The sequence below is a fragment of the Macaca thibetana genome, chromosome 5 (assembly GCF_024542745.1).
Source record: "Macaca thibetana thibetana isolate TM-01 chromosome 5, ASM2454274v1, whole genome shotgun sequence".
Lineage (NCBI taxonomy): Eukaryota > Metazoa > Chordata > Mammalia > Primates > Cercopithecidae > Macaca > Macaca thibetana.
The window spans coordinates 184,959,376-184,975,197 of NC_065582.1; the positions used below are offsets into that span (position 1 = coordinate 184,959,376).

The 15,822-nt window shown below is 65.9% G+C and overlaps 1 protein-coding gene across 1 annotated transcript; it reads left to right on the forward strand.

Moving 5' to 3' along the window:
- Nucleotides 1-1,447: 1,447 nt before the first annotated feature.
- DGKQ (diacylglycerol kinase theta) lies at nucleotides 1,448-15,708 on the forward strand. The gene is made up of 23 exons (XM_050790722.1): nucleotides 1,448-1,740; nucleotides 3,826-3,905; nucleotides 5,696-5,795; nucleotides 6,067-6,152; nucleotides 6,223-6,348; nucleotides 6,697-6,844; nucleotides 6,922-6,996; nucleotides 7,074-7,174; nucleotides 7,361-7,593; nucleotides 7,668-7,758; nucleotides 7,920-7,974; nucleotides 8,196-8,257; nucleotides 8,646-8,796; nucleotides 9,196-9,234; nucleotides 9,431-9,546; nucleotides 11,379-11,530; nucleotides 11,754-11,902; nucleotides 12,064-12,242; nucleotides 12,613-12,713; nucleotides 12,968-13,114; nucleotides 13,219-13,330; nucleotides 13,414-13,566; nucleotides 13,896-15,708. Exons 1-23 carry the CDS (start codon nucleotides 1,458-1,460, stop codon nucleotides 13,992-13,994), a joined length of 2,838 nt encoding a protein of 945 aa, XP_050646679.1. The 5' UTR covers nucleotides 1,448-1,457; the 3' UTR covers nucleotides 13,995-15,708.
- The last annotated feature ends 114 nt before the right edge of the window (nucleotides 15,709-15,822 follow it).

Below are 15,822 nucleotides of genomic sequence, written 5' to 3' on the forward strand. Positions count from 1 at the left end.
TCTCGAACTCCCGACCTCGTGTTCGCCCGCCTCGGCCTCCAAAGTGCTGGGATTACAGGCGTGAGCCACCACGCCCGGTCTGCATTTCTTAAATAGATCCCCATCAGCAGTTGAGAGCTCTGGCTCTCTGACTGGATGCCTTCCCGCTGCCCGCAGGCAGCCCTTCCTGCTCACTCACATTCTTCAGGGTGCTGTCTGTCCCAGAGCACAGCTCCTGGAGGGTGGAGGTCCCCTGAAGCTTTGGCTACATTCCCTTTACCCTGGGGTCCACCCAGGGTCCTGCCCCAGCAGCTCAACCAACAGCTTCTGGACCAACAGAATCCTCCCGGGTTGAGGACCGAGTCAACCCGGGGCCTGCTCCTCCCTCCTCAGACTGGGTCTCCAGCTCACCCTCCACTCCTGGAATCCCCCTGTGGCCTGGGGGCCCCCACCAGCATAGCCCCCAGGGCAGGTCTCCCGGCTCCTTCCCTCCACAGTCCACAGCCCCCAATCCCTTTCTGGCGTCTCCCCGACAGGCCCCCCTCTGCTCTTCCCGCCCCCTGGGACCGCCTGCGGCGATGGCCCTGGAGCCCCGCCCTCTGCAGGTCCCTGCTCGGTGGTCTGGGGTGGGGTCCCTGGCTGCGCAGACTCCTGTCCACAGTTAGGCCCACGGGGACAGGGACCCAGAGTGCTGCCAACGGCGGGGAGGGGTGACCCACGTGGACACGGCTCTCAAAGGCCACCAACGCCAGCTGAACAAGACCCGCGGCGCGCACCGGGCAGGAGAGCTGGGCGCTCGGCGTGAGGCCCGGGCGGGGGTCGCGAGGCTACAGCCTCGGGCCGCAGGCGGGTCCCCCGTTGCAGTGAGGGCACCAGTCGGGCGCAGGGGGTCCTGGGCCTCGGGCAGGACCAGGTCTGCGCGTGCGAAGACCGCGAAGACCCCACGGACGGAGCCGCCCAAGCACCGCAAACCCCGTTTCCCGGGACCCACTGTGGGAGGCCCGCGGCGCTGCCCTTCGCCTGGGGCGCCCTGCGCGGCCGGGGGCCTAGGACAGCATCTGCGTCTCGCGTGGGAGGCGCCTGTCTGCGCAGCCGCGGGCCGCGGCCCCGCAGGTACAACGCCGCGCGTGCGGCGTCCGGAGTCCGCTGCAGGGAAGTCTGGGCCGGTTGTGGTCAAACCGAGCCCACGCGGACCAGTTCCCCACGGCGGGTTCGCGAGGGGCCCCCACGCGCAGGTCCCGCCCCGCCCCATCACAAGGCCCGCCCCCCAGTCCCGCCCATCGACGGGGCACGGCTGCGATCCGCGCCCCACCCGCCCCCAGATCCGCCCACCAGCAGCGCACGGCCCCGCCCCGCGGCCCGCGTCTGCGCAGTGGGGCGGGCGCAGTCGGAAGCCGGGCTGCGCGGCGCCGCGGTGGAGCTGGGGCTCTTGGACCCCCAGCGCGGACCAAAAGGGGCTCGGGCCGCTCGGGCCGGGAATGGCGGCGGCGGCCGAGCCCGGGGCCCGTGCCTGGCTGGGCGGCGGCTCCCCGCGCCCCGGCAGCCCGGCCTGCAGCCCCGTGCTGGGCGCAGGAGGCCGCGCGCGCCCGGGGCCGGGACCCGGGCCGGGGCCGGGGCCGGGGCCGGAGCGGGCGGGCGCCAGAGCCCCGGGCTCCGTTGCCGGGCCGGGACACAGCTTCCGGAAGGTGACGCTCACCAAGCCCACCTTCTGCCACCTCTGCTCCGACTTCATCTGGGGGCTGGCCGGCTTCCTGTGCGACGGTGAGCGCCCGGGCCCGATGCCCACCCGGCTGCAGCCCTGCCTCTGCCCCGTGGGCGGAAGCCTGAGCGGAGGTGGCACCGGCACTTTCGGGGTGGGGGGCGGGGTCCCAGCCCTGTTCTTGGGACCTGCCTTCGTGGGGCGGTCGGGGCCTGTGCGCCGTGGGGCCGTTCCAGGCTGCGGGTCTCCGGGCTTCCTCACCTGGGAGGTGCGGGCAGTGTCTCCATAGTGCCGCGCGATGGCTGCGACCGGGGGCTGTGCCTGATGCGAGCGGGACCTCCGCTGGGGTCCCCATGGCCGGCTTCCTCTCCCAGTGGCTGGGGCAGCAGGTGTGGCCGAGCAGGGCTGGCCTGGGCCCCTGGCCCTGGCCCTTATCATGCTGTGGCCCAGAGTCCCAGCCACCTGGAGAGCCAGGCCGGGCCCTGCCGCCCGGTGCGCTTGCCCCAGCCCTGCTCCACCCAGCTGCCCAGCCCCCTCTGGGGTGAGGACGGCCCTTCCCTGCTCTGGGCCCGGGTGTTCCCAGGGCTGGCTCTCATCTTCCCCCGCGGCAAGCAGGCGGGCCCTGGGGACCACAGCCCAGCCTCTGGAGGGAGCGAGGGTTAGGACCGGAGTCCTGGACGTTTGACACTTACTGTGTCCTGGCCAGGGACGCCGAGGTGGCAGGGGCTAAGGAGCCTCTGCCCTGCTCAGGGATTCAGGCCTTTGCTCTGGGGATAGGGGTCCACTCAGGCCGAGGTCCGCAGAGGAGACTGTCCCCTCACACAGGGATGTGGTCTGTGGTGGAAATGGCATGGTCGTTCTGACCCCCAGGGCGCACAAGGTGGCCTGGCCTCCCAGCTTCTTTGTCACATCAGAGCATGGCACAGCCATGCCTGCTGCCTGGGGACGCCAGGGGCTTCCCCCGAGGTGGGGAGTGTGCATGTGTGGCTGAGGCGGCTCCCTGCTTGAGGCCAGACTCCGGGTCCCCTCCCCCTTGGGAGGGGGCACAAGGGCCCTCCTGGGCAGCACCCAAGGAAGAGGGGCCAGCAGGGCTATGGGAAGAAGGGCGCCCTCCCCCACCCCCGGAGACCCAAGCGTGGGACGTGGGGTGAGCAGGCCCTGTCTCCACGGCAGAGGAGGGACATGGGCGCTGCCTGTCTCCCCTTCTTCTCTCCGCGGACCCTGGCCTGCTTCCAGAGCCTTTCTATTAAGCTGCCAGAAGGAACTTCTCCGAGTCCCATCTGGAGACTGGGGTAGCCAGGGTTGCAGCAGGTGAAGGGCGCTGTGTTGTGGCACCAGCTGGGCCTTCTGGAAGAGCTCCCTGTCCCAGCTGGGCAGCCTGGAGCTCCCTGGCACAACCTTCACCCGGGGCTGTCTTGGCAGGTGTGTCCCTGGGTGCCTTGCCCACTCCCAGCCCCCAGCAGCCTTTGCCCCAGCCCAGGGCTCCTGCTCTCCCTTCTGCCCTGGCCCCACCCTCCTGTCTGTTTCACTGCTGGGGTGTGGCACTTGCTGCTCTTGTGTCCTCCTGAGCACCCTGCTGGCTGAGGTGCTCCCTGGGTCCTGTGCACATGGCCAGAGCTCCTTGGGAGGCTCAGGGCTGTCCACTCCCCAGCAGCTCCTGCCTCCCAGAGCCCTCACCTGCCCTGGGTGGCTCTAGGTCTCAGGCATGGTGCACAGCACGTAGCAGGGAAAATTAGGGGTGTGCGCAGTTTCGGGGGAGTGAGACACAGGTGTCCCTGGCAAAGCCAATCTGCAGAAGCCCGAGACGCCCCTGCCACTTAGCAAGCCTGGTGAGCCCAGGGCTGCCCCTTGAGAGGCCCAGCTGCAGAGGCAGGAGGAGCGCTGGGCCCACGTGCGAAGGGGAGGGGCTGCTCTCTGGATGAGAGGACACACTCATTGTCCTCCAGGATGGTCAGGACCACCCAGGTTCTTGCTCCTGGGCTGCAGGCTGTCTCCAATGAGTGGGGCTGGGTGGAGGGGGGGGGCGGGGGGAACTCAGAGAACCACAGGGTGGGTATGGCAGTAGTTGCCCTGGGGCCTCTAACTTCCTGGGTAAGACAGCCATTGGGTGGGACAGGGGCCAACTCACACAGCGCTCATTCCCACAGTCTGCAATTTCATGTCCCATGAGAAGTGCCTGAAGCTCGTGAGGATCCCGTGCACGAGTGTGGCGCCCAGCCTGGTCCGGGTGAGTGTGGGGCTGGGTGTTGCACCTGCAAGAGGCTGGGGGATGTGTCAGCTCTCGTGGGGTCGAGGTACTGAGACCCTTCATGTCAGATGTTAGTGATACCTGCGGTTGAAAGGCAAAGGTCAGACACTGCTCGGGATTAAAAGGCTCAGCACCCTGCATGGATCTGTAGGGAATGATGATAAAAGCCAGTCCCAAAGGTCACAGTTAGCAAGATCCTGTCCACAGAACGTGCTCAAAATGACGAAACTAAACATCTACACAGATGTAGAGAGGTCTCCAGGTGGGGAAGTGGGTGTGGCTGTGACATGCAGCGTGAGGGCTCCTGGGGGGATGATTTCCGCATCTGGGGTGTCAGCATCTCAGCTGTGATGTGACCTTAGTTTGCAAGATGACACACTTAGGGGAGCTGACAAAGGCTTCAGGGGGTCTATGCCATTCCTCATAGCTGTGTGTGAACCCACAGGCACCTCAAGGAAGCTTGAATAAAAAGCAAAGGCAGGAAGTCTGGGTGCCTGAGGGTGTCTTGGCCACCAGCCTCCCCCTAAGGGCTCTGAGTGGGGCAGGGAAGTGACTGGCCCAAGGCACTGCAGGGCACTGCAGGAGCCCTGGGCTGGGGCAAAGGCTGCCGGGGGCTGGGAGTGGGCAAGGCACCCAGTGACACACCTGCCAAGACAGCCCCGGGTGAAGGTTGTGCCATGGAGCTGTTCTCTGGTGACAGTGGTGACAGCAGGGACATGTAGGAAGGGCCAGGCTTACTCCTCCCTCAGCTGTCAGCCCCGCCGTCTGCAGACTGAGGCCCCCCATGTCTGCATTCCCTGAAGTGCTCAGGCCGCAGGTGGAGTGCAGGCTGTGAGGCAGGCCCAGGTGTGCAGCAGGACGGGAAGCCAGGCCAGCAGGCGCACCTGCCACTGGCGGGCATCTGGCTGCGCCGTCCCCTCTAATGTCTGATGCCCTGTTCCTAATGATGCAGTTCCCGGGGTGTGAGCAGGAAGCCTGAGGACGCTGGCCCTGGTGGTGGCTGGGATCCTGGCCCTGGTGGTGGCCGGGATCCTGGGGATGCCACATTGGCTTGGACAGCCCCTCCTCATGTGGACAGCCTGAGGCTGCAGCTTTTTAAAATTGATTTTAATGTACTTTTCTATACTTTGCTAAATTGGGAAAATATGTATTTCAACTATATGCATAATAGGAAGTTTAAAAGATATATTTGACAAAATAAAAGTTACCCACCATTCTGGTATGCTCACAGCTGAAATTGTGGAACACGGTCTTTCTGTGTATGCTTTTATCGGGTGTGGTTTAAGTTTGGGGATAAGAGAGAGTCGAGAGTGAAGACTTGGTCCTTGTCCTTCCCTTCTCGTGGAAAAGCAGCAGCCCAGCCCTCCCCAACACAGAAACGTTGATCCACACTTGTTATGGCCTGAGCGTCTCCCAGAGGGCAGTCCCTGTGTGCTGGGATCTTCCTGGCTCCGAGGAGACAGATGCCAGGCGGTTGACAGAGCCTCGCCTGCCCCAAGGAGGGAAGGGGTGGCAGGGGGGCCTCGCTCCCCTGCGCTAGGCAGGGCTGCTGGGGAAGGCCACAGCCTGCTCCCTGCTTTTGACCAGACAGGCTGCCCCCAGAACCGCGGGTTGTGGTTGCTCCTGGGGCCTCCAGGTGGCACGGCCGGCCCACCAGCCCAGCAGGAGCGTGAGCTGCAGAGTTGTGCAAGTGAAGAGGAGGAGGGGCGGCGGGCAGCCTGTAGCGCTTACCAAGAGCGCTGAGGTGAGGCTGCGTCTTCCCTGGCCAGGTTCCCGTGGCCCACTGCTTCGGTCCCCGGGGGCTCCACAAGCGCAAGTTCTGTGCTGTCTGCCGCAAAGTCCTGGAGGCGCCTGCACTCCACTGCGAAGGTACCTGGAGCCTGCCTGGCTCCCCTTGCCCCACTCGGTGTCCTGGTCTCTGATGCCCAGGGTGGCCCAGCCCACCCCCTGCTGCAGCTTGTCAGGGGTGATTGGGGGAAGCCGAGGACTGGCCGCCCGGCAGGCCACAAGACAGTTAAAGGATGCGGGGTGCTAGGTGGTAGGGATGGGGCCAGACCCAAGCGCCAGCAGAGGCAGGGGTCCTCCGGGGCACGGCAGACACCTCTAACCCTGCCTGCCCCCAACCCTGCCTGCCCCGCAGTGTGTGAGCTGCACCTCCACCCAGACTGTGTGCCCTTCGCCTGCAGTGACTGCCGCCAGTGCCACCAGGATGGGCACCAGGATCATGTGAGTGCACCAGCCCCAGGGAGCCCTGGGGGGTGGGGCGGGCCCAGCTGCTGACTGCCCGGCTCTGCAGGACACCCATCACCACCACTGGCGGGAGGGGAACCTGCCCTCAGGAGCGCGCTGCGAGGTCTGCAGGAAGACGTGCGGCTCCTCTGACGTGCTGGCCGGAGTGCGCTGCGAGTGGTGCGGGGTCCAGGTGGGCGCTGGGAGGTGGTGGGGGTGGGGCAGGAGAGGTGCGGGGTCGGGCGGGTGCTGGGAGGCGGAGGAGTTGGGGGAGCGGGGCAGGAGAGGCACGGGGTCCAGGTGGGCGCTGGAGGGTGGAGGGGGCGGGGCAGGAAAAGCACGGGGTCCAGGGGGGCGCTGGGAGGTGGAGGGGGCAGGGCAGGAGAGGCGTGAGGTCCAGGTGGGCGCTCGGGGGCTGGAGGCAGGAAAGACACGGGGTCCAGGCTAGGTCTGCGACGTGTGGGGTCTTTCCCTGGACCCAGCGCACCTGGTGCCCCCGTCCCCGGCTCTGACCCCCCAGCTCAGGCCCTTGTCCCCCCAGGCGCACTCCGTCTGCTCCGCGGTGCTGGCTCCCGAGTGCGGCTTCGGGCGTCTGCGCTCCCTGGTCCTGCCCCCGGCGTGCGTGCGCCTCCTGCCCGGTGGCTTCAGCAAGACGCAGAGCTTCCGCATCGCGGAGGCGGTGGAGCCGGGTGAGGTGCGGGCCGGCCGGGGCGCCCTGGGCTGGGGGCTGCGCACTGAGTGAGGGGTCCGTGTCCCCGACCCGCAGGCGAGGGAGGCGATGGCGCCGACGGGAGCGCTGCCGTGGGTCCAGGCAGAGAGACACCGGCGACTCCGGAGTCCGGTAAGTGCCCTCCTCCTTCCCCGCAACTCTCCTGACATCCCCGGGCGCTCTGGACTCATGGAACTTCCCCGGCCCAGGGAAGCAAACGCTGAAAATCTTTGATGGTGACGACGCGGTGAGGAGAAGCCAGTTCCGCCTCATCACGGTGTCCCGCCTGGCCAGTGCCGAGGAGGTGCTGGTAAGGGGGAGCTCGGGGCAGGTGTCTGAGCCCCACCTCCCACTGCATGTCCCCGCACCTGGCGCCCCCGACCTGGCTCCCCCAACCTGGTCCCCCTCACCCACCTGCCCCCGCCCCGCGACCTGCCCCCCACTGAACCGTGCCTGACCCCCCACAACTTGGCCTCCCCAACCTGGTGCCCTGCAGGAGGCCGCGCTTCGGGTCCACCACATCCCCGAGGACCCTGGCCACCTGGAGCTGTGCCCGCTGCCCCCTTCCTTGAAGGCCTGTGACACCTGGGCTGGGGGCAAGGCTGGGAGTGCTGTGATTTCGGAGGAGGGCAGAAGCCCTGGGTCCAGCGAGGCCACACCAGAGGCCTGGGTCATCCGGGCTCTGCCGCGGGCCCAGGAGGTCCTGAAGATCTACCCTGGCTGGCTCAAGTGAGATTGGGCCCGAGGCTCAGGGTCTGCTGGGCGGGGTGGGGGGAGCTCCAGCTCAGGCTGCGTCCTCACAGGGTGGGCGTGGCCTATGTATCCGTGCGAGTGACCCCGAAGAGCACGGCCCGCTCCGTGGTGCTGGAGGTCCTGCCGCTGCTCGGCCGCCAGGTGTGTACCCTGAGCCTGCTCCCCATCCTGGCCAGACTTGGTTGGGGGTCACTGTCCCAAGGAGGCCAGGCCACCATCCCAGCCCAGGCGTGGCTGTCCCCGTGGGTGTCCTGAGGTGGTGGGGGCCTGCCCAGACCTGATGCCAAGCTCTGCCCCAACAGGCCGAGGGTCCTGAGAGCTTCCAGCTGGTGGAGGTGGCGATGGGCTGCAGGCAGGGTGAGTAGATGGCCCGTGCTGGGTGTGGCAGTCCCTGCACCTTTTGGGTTTGGGCCTGCTGCCCAGGCTCTCCTGCAGGGTGTTGCCGGACATCAAGACCGGGCCCTGTCCTCCTGACCAGTTCCACCCTGCATCCCCATGGGCCCTGGGGGCTCAGGGCAGCTGTTTCCAAGGTGGGCAAGGAGCCTGGTGCTGACGGCCTGTGTCTCTCGCCTCTGCAGTCCAGCGGACAGCGCTGATGGACGAACAGCCGTTGCTGGACCGGCTACAGGACATCCGGCAGGTCAGTGGGTGTGGACGCTGGCCCCCAGGGAACCGGCAGCTCTCAGCCACAGCCTCTGCCCCACAGGGTGGGTGTGCCCCAGACGCCAGGTTCTTCTTGGCTAGGCAGCGGCTGTCCTGGCTGGCAGGGCAGTGCCCTCTGTCATAAGTTACTTGGTCCCTGCAGGGATGCCTTGAGCTGCAGACCTCTCCGAGTTCCTTGAGGGGAATGGACAGGGGTTATCCACAGCAAGGAAGCCTCTTTGGCCCCTTTGCGCGTTTTCATGTTGACTTAATTCCTGGGAGTGTTCCTGACACCCCGTTTTGCTGTTTTGCGGGTGAGGAGGTAGAGGGCCTGGTGCGGTGGTGCTGTTCCCCCCGGCCCAGCGTCCCCGCCCCTCTCCCTGCAGATGTCCGTGCGACAGGTGAGCCAGACGCGGTTCTACGTGGCAGAGAGCGGGGATGTAGCCCCGCACGTCTCCCTGTTTGTTGGCGGCCTGCCTCCCGGCCTGTCCCCCGAGGAGTACAGCAGCCTGCTGCATGAGGCCGTGGCTACCAAAGGTGTGACCACCGTGGCTGGCCGTGGGCTGCTGGCTGGGGGCAGGGTCCGGCGGCAGGCAGTGGGGCTGCAGTGCTGAGGCCAGCTCCTGCCTCTCCTTGAGCCACCAAGGCCCAAGCTCCAGGTCCAGCCCACGTCCCTTCCTCCAAGAGGCTGTGTAGCCTCCTGCCCTCTGTGGCCCTTCCCTGTGGTGCTCAGCCTCTGCCTCTCCCTCTCCCTGTGGGGGGCCCTGGACCTCCGGGGAGCTGGGAGTCCTGCTCTTAGAGTGGGGCAGGGGTGCTTTCTGGGGAGGCTGCCCTTGGGGTGAGACGTCACCCCTGAACAGGCGGAGGGGCTGTCCCTGGCCCCTGTGCGGTACGTCCTTCACCTCCCACCGCCCTGACTACAGCCCGCCTTTGCAGCCACCGTGGTGTCTGTGAGTCACGTCTACTCCTCCCAAGGTGAGCCGCCCTGATGGACGTGGTCACCTGGGGCCCAGGGGTGTTCCTGGGGTGAAGTGGGACAGCTCTGGCCCTCACGTAGCACCTGACCTTTCCCTTGGGCAGCTCTGGGCTGGGGAAACCCTGGTTTGCTTCCTGCCCTGGCACCGTGGGGGCTACGGGACAGGCTCCCCTGAGTCCCGGGCCCCTACCACAGGCGCAGTAGTGCTGGATGTCACCTGCTTTTCGGAGGCCGAGCGGCTGTACGTGCTGCTCAAGGACATGGCTGTGCGGGGCCGGCTGCTCACTGCACTGGTGCTCCCCAACCTGCTGGTGAGTGAGCGGTGGAGCCGGCTCTTCACACACCCCGGGGGTGGCGAGAGGGAGGTCCGGGTCTTCAGGTGCACAGGCCCCACAGCCAGACTCGCTCTTTTCCTCTGGCATCTCTTCATCGAATTCACTGGGGGCTCGTAGGTGCCACCTTGTCTGTGCCTCACAACAGCAGGGAGGATGCTGTTGCCCGTTTTACAGCAAAGGGCCTGAGGCCAGAGGGTCAGCGCTCATCCGAGGCTGCCCAGTGGGTGATACCAGCTCCGTGGGGCACCGCGGGGCCAGGCCCAGTTTCCACACTGCACCTGAGGCCTCCACCCAGTAGGGAGGCAGCTCCTGGATGCGCTGGGTCCCGCTGCGGCTGCCTCACCAAGGGCCAGAGCGTGTTTGTGACCAGCTGTCAGCATCCCAGGCACGGCCCTCCCGGTACAGCCTCAGCCCCACTCCCCCTGCCCAGGAGGACGTAGGGCCTCTGCTCTCTGCCTGGAGCTCCCCAGGCCAGTCAGTGCAGCTCCCAAACTTTGGACGCTGTCCTTAAGACCCACAGTGCCCAGAAGAGGGGGCACCTGGCAACAGGGTAGGGCTGGGGGAAAGGGGGATCCAGCCCATGGAGACAGGGCAGGGCCGGGCGAAAGGGGGGTCTGGCCCATGGAGACGGGGCAGAGCCGGGGAAATGGGGGTCTGGCCCATGGAGGGACTCCACGCTGCACACCGTGCCTTCATAGTGGCCTTTCGTTCTCTGCCCATCCAGCCCCCAAAGGGTCCCACGAGGACCCCCAGGTGTCTATGGCTGCTCTGCCCCTGAACCCTGACCCTTGACCCTGACCCCAGTCTAGACGAAGCAGAACTTGATCTGAATGAGTTGTCTGTGGCTGGGACGGGTGATGCCTGTGGGTCCCTCCTGTGTCCCTACACCTGGCCTTGCCTGGCTCAGGACAGGGTGGCCATCCCCACGGTCCCGAAGATGCAGCCCCTGCCCCAGCCCCACTCGCTCTGTGGGCAGAGCCAGGTGTGGGGCCGACACGTGCTTTCTCTCTCCCGTCAGCTGCCTGCCCTGGGGTGAGTGGTAAGTGGTGACCGCAGGCGGCTGTGCCTGCCAAGTGGGTCACGAAGCCCCGAGTGTGTCCTTGCCCCCAGCCACGGCTGGCCCCTGTGCCGCCGCCCACCCTGTGTCTGCACCCGGCCTGTGTGTCTCCTGTTGCCCAGCCGTCCCCGCTGTGGGGGCTCCAGCCTCCTGTTATAGGGACCCCAGCCCTGAGCCCGCTGTGTCTAGATCCCTGGGTACTGTTTCTTGGGGTTGTGTGTGGGGAGATGGGCTCTGTCCTGTGACTGAAGGACTCCGTGTGCCACTCTGTGAGTTAAGAGCTTTTCTCGGCTGCTGTGTAGGTGGGTGGGGGCCTGGGAGCCGCCATCCTCCAAAGGTGTGCACAGGAGGTCCCCCAGGAGACAAGCCTTGGTCTCGCAGGCAAGGAGTGCCAGGCAGAGTCCCATGTGGATTTCCAGCCTGGACTCACAGGCTGCATGGCCCAGGCGGGTGTGGTCTGTTCACACTCAGCTCAGTGGGCATGTCCGAGGCCTTTGTGCTGGGAGCACCAGGCAGCCAGCCGGCTGGCCTCAGTGCCGCCCTGCTGGCCAGCAGCGAGATGGGGTGACCACGCAGCTGATGTGTGATGCTTCTTATGTGAGGCCAGCTACAGCTGGCCACACCTTCCTGGGGAGGGGGCTGGTCCAGGCCAGGTGGGCTCAGGGTTGGGGGCTGGGCACTGCCTGGCAGCCCCAGCAGTGGGGACACCCTACCTTGGGTCCCCATCCTAACCCAGCCCCCTGTCTGTCAGCACGCGAAACTGCCCCCAGACAGCTGTCCCCTCCTTGTGTTCGTGAACCCCAAGAGTGGAGGCCTCAAGGGCCGAGACCTGCTCTGCAGCTTCCGGAAGCTACTGAACCCTCACCAGGTCTTCGACCTGACCAACGGGGGTCCCCTTCCTGGGTGAGTCCAGCAGGACCCCTGGTCCAGGGCAGCAGTAGGGGCAGGAGGGGCCCCAGGAGGCTGCCACAGCTGTCTCGGCTGGCAGGAGCTCCACTGGGATCCCGTGCTGGGACCTTGAAGTCCTCCACATGGCCAGGACGGGCATTTGAAAAGGAAGGGGCAGCCTAGGTGGGGGATGGGCTGCGCCCACAGCTGCTGGAGAACACTTCCTGTCTCCTGCTAGGCTCCACCTGTTCTCCCAGGTGCCCTGCTTCCGGGTGCTGGTGTGCGGTGGCGACGGCACTGTGGGCTGGGTGCTCGGTGCCCTGGAGGAGACACGGTACCGACTGGCCTGCCCGGAGCCTTCTGTGGCCATCCTGCCCCTGGGCACAGGTGGGGTCAGCCATGCAGCCGAGGAGGGGGCCTCAGGGTCTACCCCTTCCTGCGCAGCTTTTGCTGAGGCCTGGGCTGGCGTCTGTCTCTGTGGTGGGGTCTGCACCTGGCTGATGGGCGGGTGGGTGTGGACAGATGCTCTGTGCCTGCCTGTGTCCCAGGGAATGACCTTGGCCGAGTCCTCCGCTGGGGGGCAGGCTACAGCGGCGAGGACCCGCTCTCCGTGCTGCTGTCCGTGGACGAGGCCGACGCCGTGCTCATGGACCGCTGGACCATCCTGCTGGACGCCCATGATACTGCCAGTGCAGAGAATGGCACTGCAGACGCAGAGCCCCCCAAGGTACAGGGTGGCCCGCCGTGGGGTGCCCTTCAGGCTTCCGCATATGACCTGGTCACACGTGTCACAGTGGGCATCCTCCTCCCAGCCACACTCAGATGTATGCACCCACATCATCCCCTTTGCAAAGTAGGCAGTTGAGGGAGGCACAGAGAGTGGCCACTGCTGGGAATTGTGCTGAGCCAGCTGGCGACAGAGCCTGGCTGGGACCTGCCCACGCTGCCCTCTCCTGGGTGGTGGGCTTGTTGCCGGGGTGGCCCTTGCTCTTGTCTCTTCCTGCCGGCAGGAGGCAAAAAACTAGACCTGCTGTTGGGGAGCTCAGGGGGCCTGGTGAGGGCGGCCGGGTCCTGGGAGATGAACGCCCTGTCCCCAGATCGTGCAGATGAGTAACTACTGTGGCATTGGCATCGATGCGGAGCTGAGCCTGGACTTCCACCAGGCGCGGGAAGAGGAGCCTGGCAAGTTCACAAGCAGGTACTGGAGCCGCAGGGACCGCCACCTGGTGACGGCATACCTTCCTCGGGTCCCCCAGCAGGGATAGGCAGAGGGGCTGCCACCTGGTGATGGCATACCTTCCTCGGGTCCCCCAACTGGGAGGGGCCGCCACCTGGTGATGGCATACCTTCCTCGGGTCCCCCAGCAGGGACAGGCAGAGGGGCCGGAACGCGGAGGCTGCCTAAGGCGGGGTACTGCTCCCCCAGTGATGGACGGCCCGCCCTGTCCCGCAGGCTGCACAACAAGGGTGTGTACGTGCGGGTGGGGCTGCAGAAGATCAGTCACTCTCGGAGCCTGCACAAGCAGATCCGGCTGCAGGTGGAGCGGCAGGAGGTGGAGCTGCCCAGTATCGAAGGCCTGATCTTCATCAACATTCCCAGGTGCTCACGGGCTCCCCAGAGGCTCTGCCAGGCGGGGCCACCAGCAGGCTCAGCCCTCGTCCCGCCTGCACCTACACCTCTGTGTCCGCTTTCTTATGCTGCAGCTGGGGTTCCGGGGCCGACCTGTGGGGCTCAGACAGCGACACCAGGTTTGAGAAGCCGCGCATGGATGATGGGCTGCTGGAGGTGGTGGGCGTGACGGGCGTCGTGCACATGGTGAGCCGCCGCCCGGGTGTGTGGGCGAGCCCAGGATGGTGTCCCTGGTCCCCACTGAGCCCAGCTGGCCTCTCCTGCCCCAGGGCCAGGTCCAGGGTGGGCTGCGCTCTGGGATCCGGATTGCCCAGGGTTCCTACTTCCGGGTCACACTCCTCAAGGCCACCCCAGTGCAGGTGGACGGGGAGCCCTGGGTCCAGGCCCCGGGGCACATGATCATCTCAGCTGCTGGCCCTAAGGTACGTGGGGTGAGGCTGGAGAACCAGGAGAGGTGGGCCAGGCTGGGCTGGTTGTGGGAGTGGCCGGTGGTACCTGGGTGGTGCTGGCATGGCCTGCTGCGGCCCTGGTCTTCCTTGACTCCGGGGAGGGTGCCTGCCTCAGAGGAAGGCTGTGCCAGCGGTCAGGCAGGCCACAGGTGGCACAGGGAGCAGCCAGGCAGGTCCCTCCCCTTCCGTGAAATGGGCTGAGATGGCATCAGCTGCCCGGGGCCCAAGGACTTGGGGCTGCCCGTGCACTGTTCTTTCATCGGCCATGTCACCCTGGCCCTCTGCCCCCTGCCCTGGGACAGGTCCACATGCTGAGGAAGGCCAAGCAGAAGCCGAGGAGAGCCGGGACCACCAGGGACGCCCGGGCGGACGCGCCTGCCCCTGAGGGCGATCCTAGGTAGGGGTGGCTGAGGCAGCCCAGGGGCTCGAGCCGTCTCTGCCTCCGCCTCCGCCAGCCTTGTTTTCAGTTGGTGTAGAGGCAGCTCCATGTCCACACGGTGGCCGGCCTTGTGGTTGGACTTGGCTACAGCCCTGACCGCATCATCTTCCTGGGGCCAGAGCAGGACCAGCCCTCATCCCACTGGAGACTGCTGTGTGGGTGGCAGTGTTTCCCCGTGTCCTGGGTGGGCACAGGGCTCTGGCGGGCAAGCCCTCTGCCCTGTGGGGGCCTGGTCCTCTCCTCAGGGGTGGGCACTCATCCCTCTATACCTCTCCCTGCCAAGCCCCTTGAGCTGGAGAGTGCTGGACGCTGGCCGTCCAGGTGGGTCCCTCAGGCCTTCCCCCTGGCCAGTCTTTCAGAGCAGCAGGCTCCCTGGTGTGTCCTTACCCCCAGCAGACACAGGCTGCCAGCCCCTCCAGCCTCCCCTCCCCGCCCCGGGCAGCAGGTGTGGGCAGTCCCTGGTGGGCAGCGTCGGGCTGCTGGGTGGTTGTGACTGGTGACTTCCTTGTGTTGGGGGAAGAGAGAAGGTGCCTTCCCTTGTTTTCTGGCCTTGTTATATACAGATGGCAGCTTGGACCCCAGGTACAGCTGCAGGGGCACAGTGCCCAGCTGGGCCTGGTGGCCCTTTCCTAGTGCCTGTGCTGGGGGAGGAGAGCCTCTGTCGTGTGGAGGCCAGGAGGTCTCAGGTGCTGCCCTGGCAGCACCAGAATGTGGGCCGGGCCCAAGTGTCTGCCCCTCGGCCCTCAGGGTGGGGCATTTAGCACCCAGAAGAGACCAAAAGCAGGACATGGCGGTGCGGAGGAGTTTGTGGAGGCGGAGACAGCTCCACGCATGTGGCGGAGGAGCTGGCTTTCAGCCCCAGACCCCACGCTAGCACTTTCCATGCTGCTTGCTCCCTGCTGACATGCAGTTCCCAGTGTCTGTGTGAGCCGACATCTGCTCAGTCCTATCCCTCGTCAGCATGTGGAGACCCAGCTCCTGCAGCGCCCCTGCTCCCACGTCCCCCAGACAGCTTGGTGGAGGGTCCTGCGTCTGGGCCAGGCTGGGGTGCACCCAGTCAAAAGACAAAGCTGCCTCCACGTGCCCAAGGATTCAGACGGTGCACTGACCCCACGAGGAGTCTGACCAAAAATGGAGCCAGCCCTGTGGGAAGCCCTGACTCCCCCCACGAGAAACAGGCCCACGGTGAGGATATCCCCCTTCCCCTTGTGGGGCACAGCTGGCCTGGGCCTCCGATTCTGCGGAGCTTTCAGGGTGTGGCCTTGACCTCAGAAGTGGCTCTGGTTTGGCCTCAGGAGTGTGTGGCCTGGCCCAGCCTGCTGCAGCCTCCTGGGGGACCCTTGGTGCCACTAATCCTGACTCCCCCGCTTCTGCCAAAACTGCACAGACACATGCATTGTAAGGCCTGCTCACGGCCTCAAGTGTGCACTCTTGTTTACGTCGTCAAGACCAGTCCTTCATTTGTGATTAGTTTTGCTTCGCGAGACCTGGTGTGGACTGTGGTGTGTATGAATCGTGTGTTAACTGTGGTGAGGGGCTTGTCCTGTATGTGAATGAGTCTGTACCCAGGTGAGCTCTGTGCCCTGTACACCAACCGGGCCCCTCTGTATTTATCGCTGCCTGAATGCAACAGTAATTTATATCTGGGACAAATACAGTTTGGGCGTCACTGTCCTGCCATCTCTTCCTCATCTTTGTGTCAACAACCTGGCATGGCATCCCCTGCCCCCGCCGCCAGCTCTGTATAGGCCTCGAAGGGGCTGGGAGTGGGCAGTCCCTCAGGTGGGTGG

Coding starts and splice junctions, on each gene's coding strand:
- DGKQ (XM_050790722.1), top strand. CDS start 1,458: ATGGCGGCGGCGGCCGAGCCCGGGGCCCGTGCCTGGCTGGGCGGCGGC. Junction 5,796..6,066: donor GCCTGCACTCCACTGCGAAG/GTACCTGGAGCC, acceptor CCTGCCCCGCAG/TGTGTGAGCTGCACCTCCAC. Junction 6,997..7,073: donor ACCGGCGACTCCGGAGTCCG/GTAAGTGCCCTC, acceptor TCCCCGGCCCAG/GGAAGCAAACGCTGAAAATC.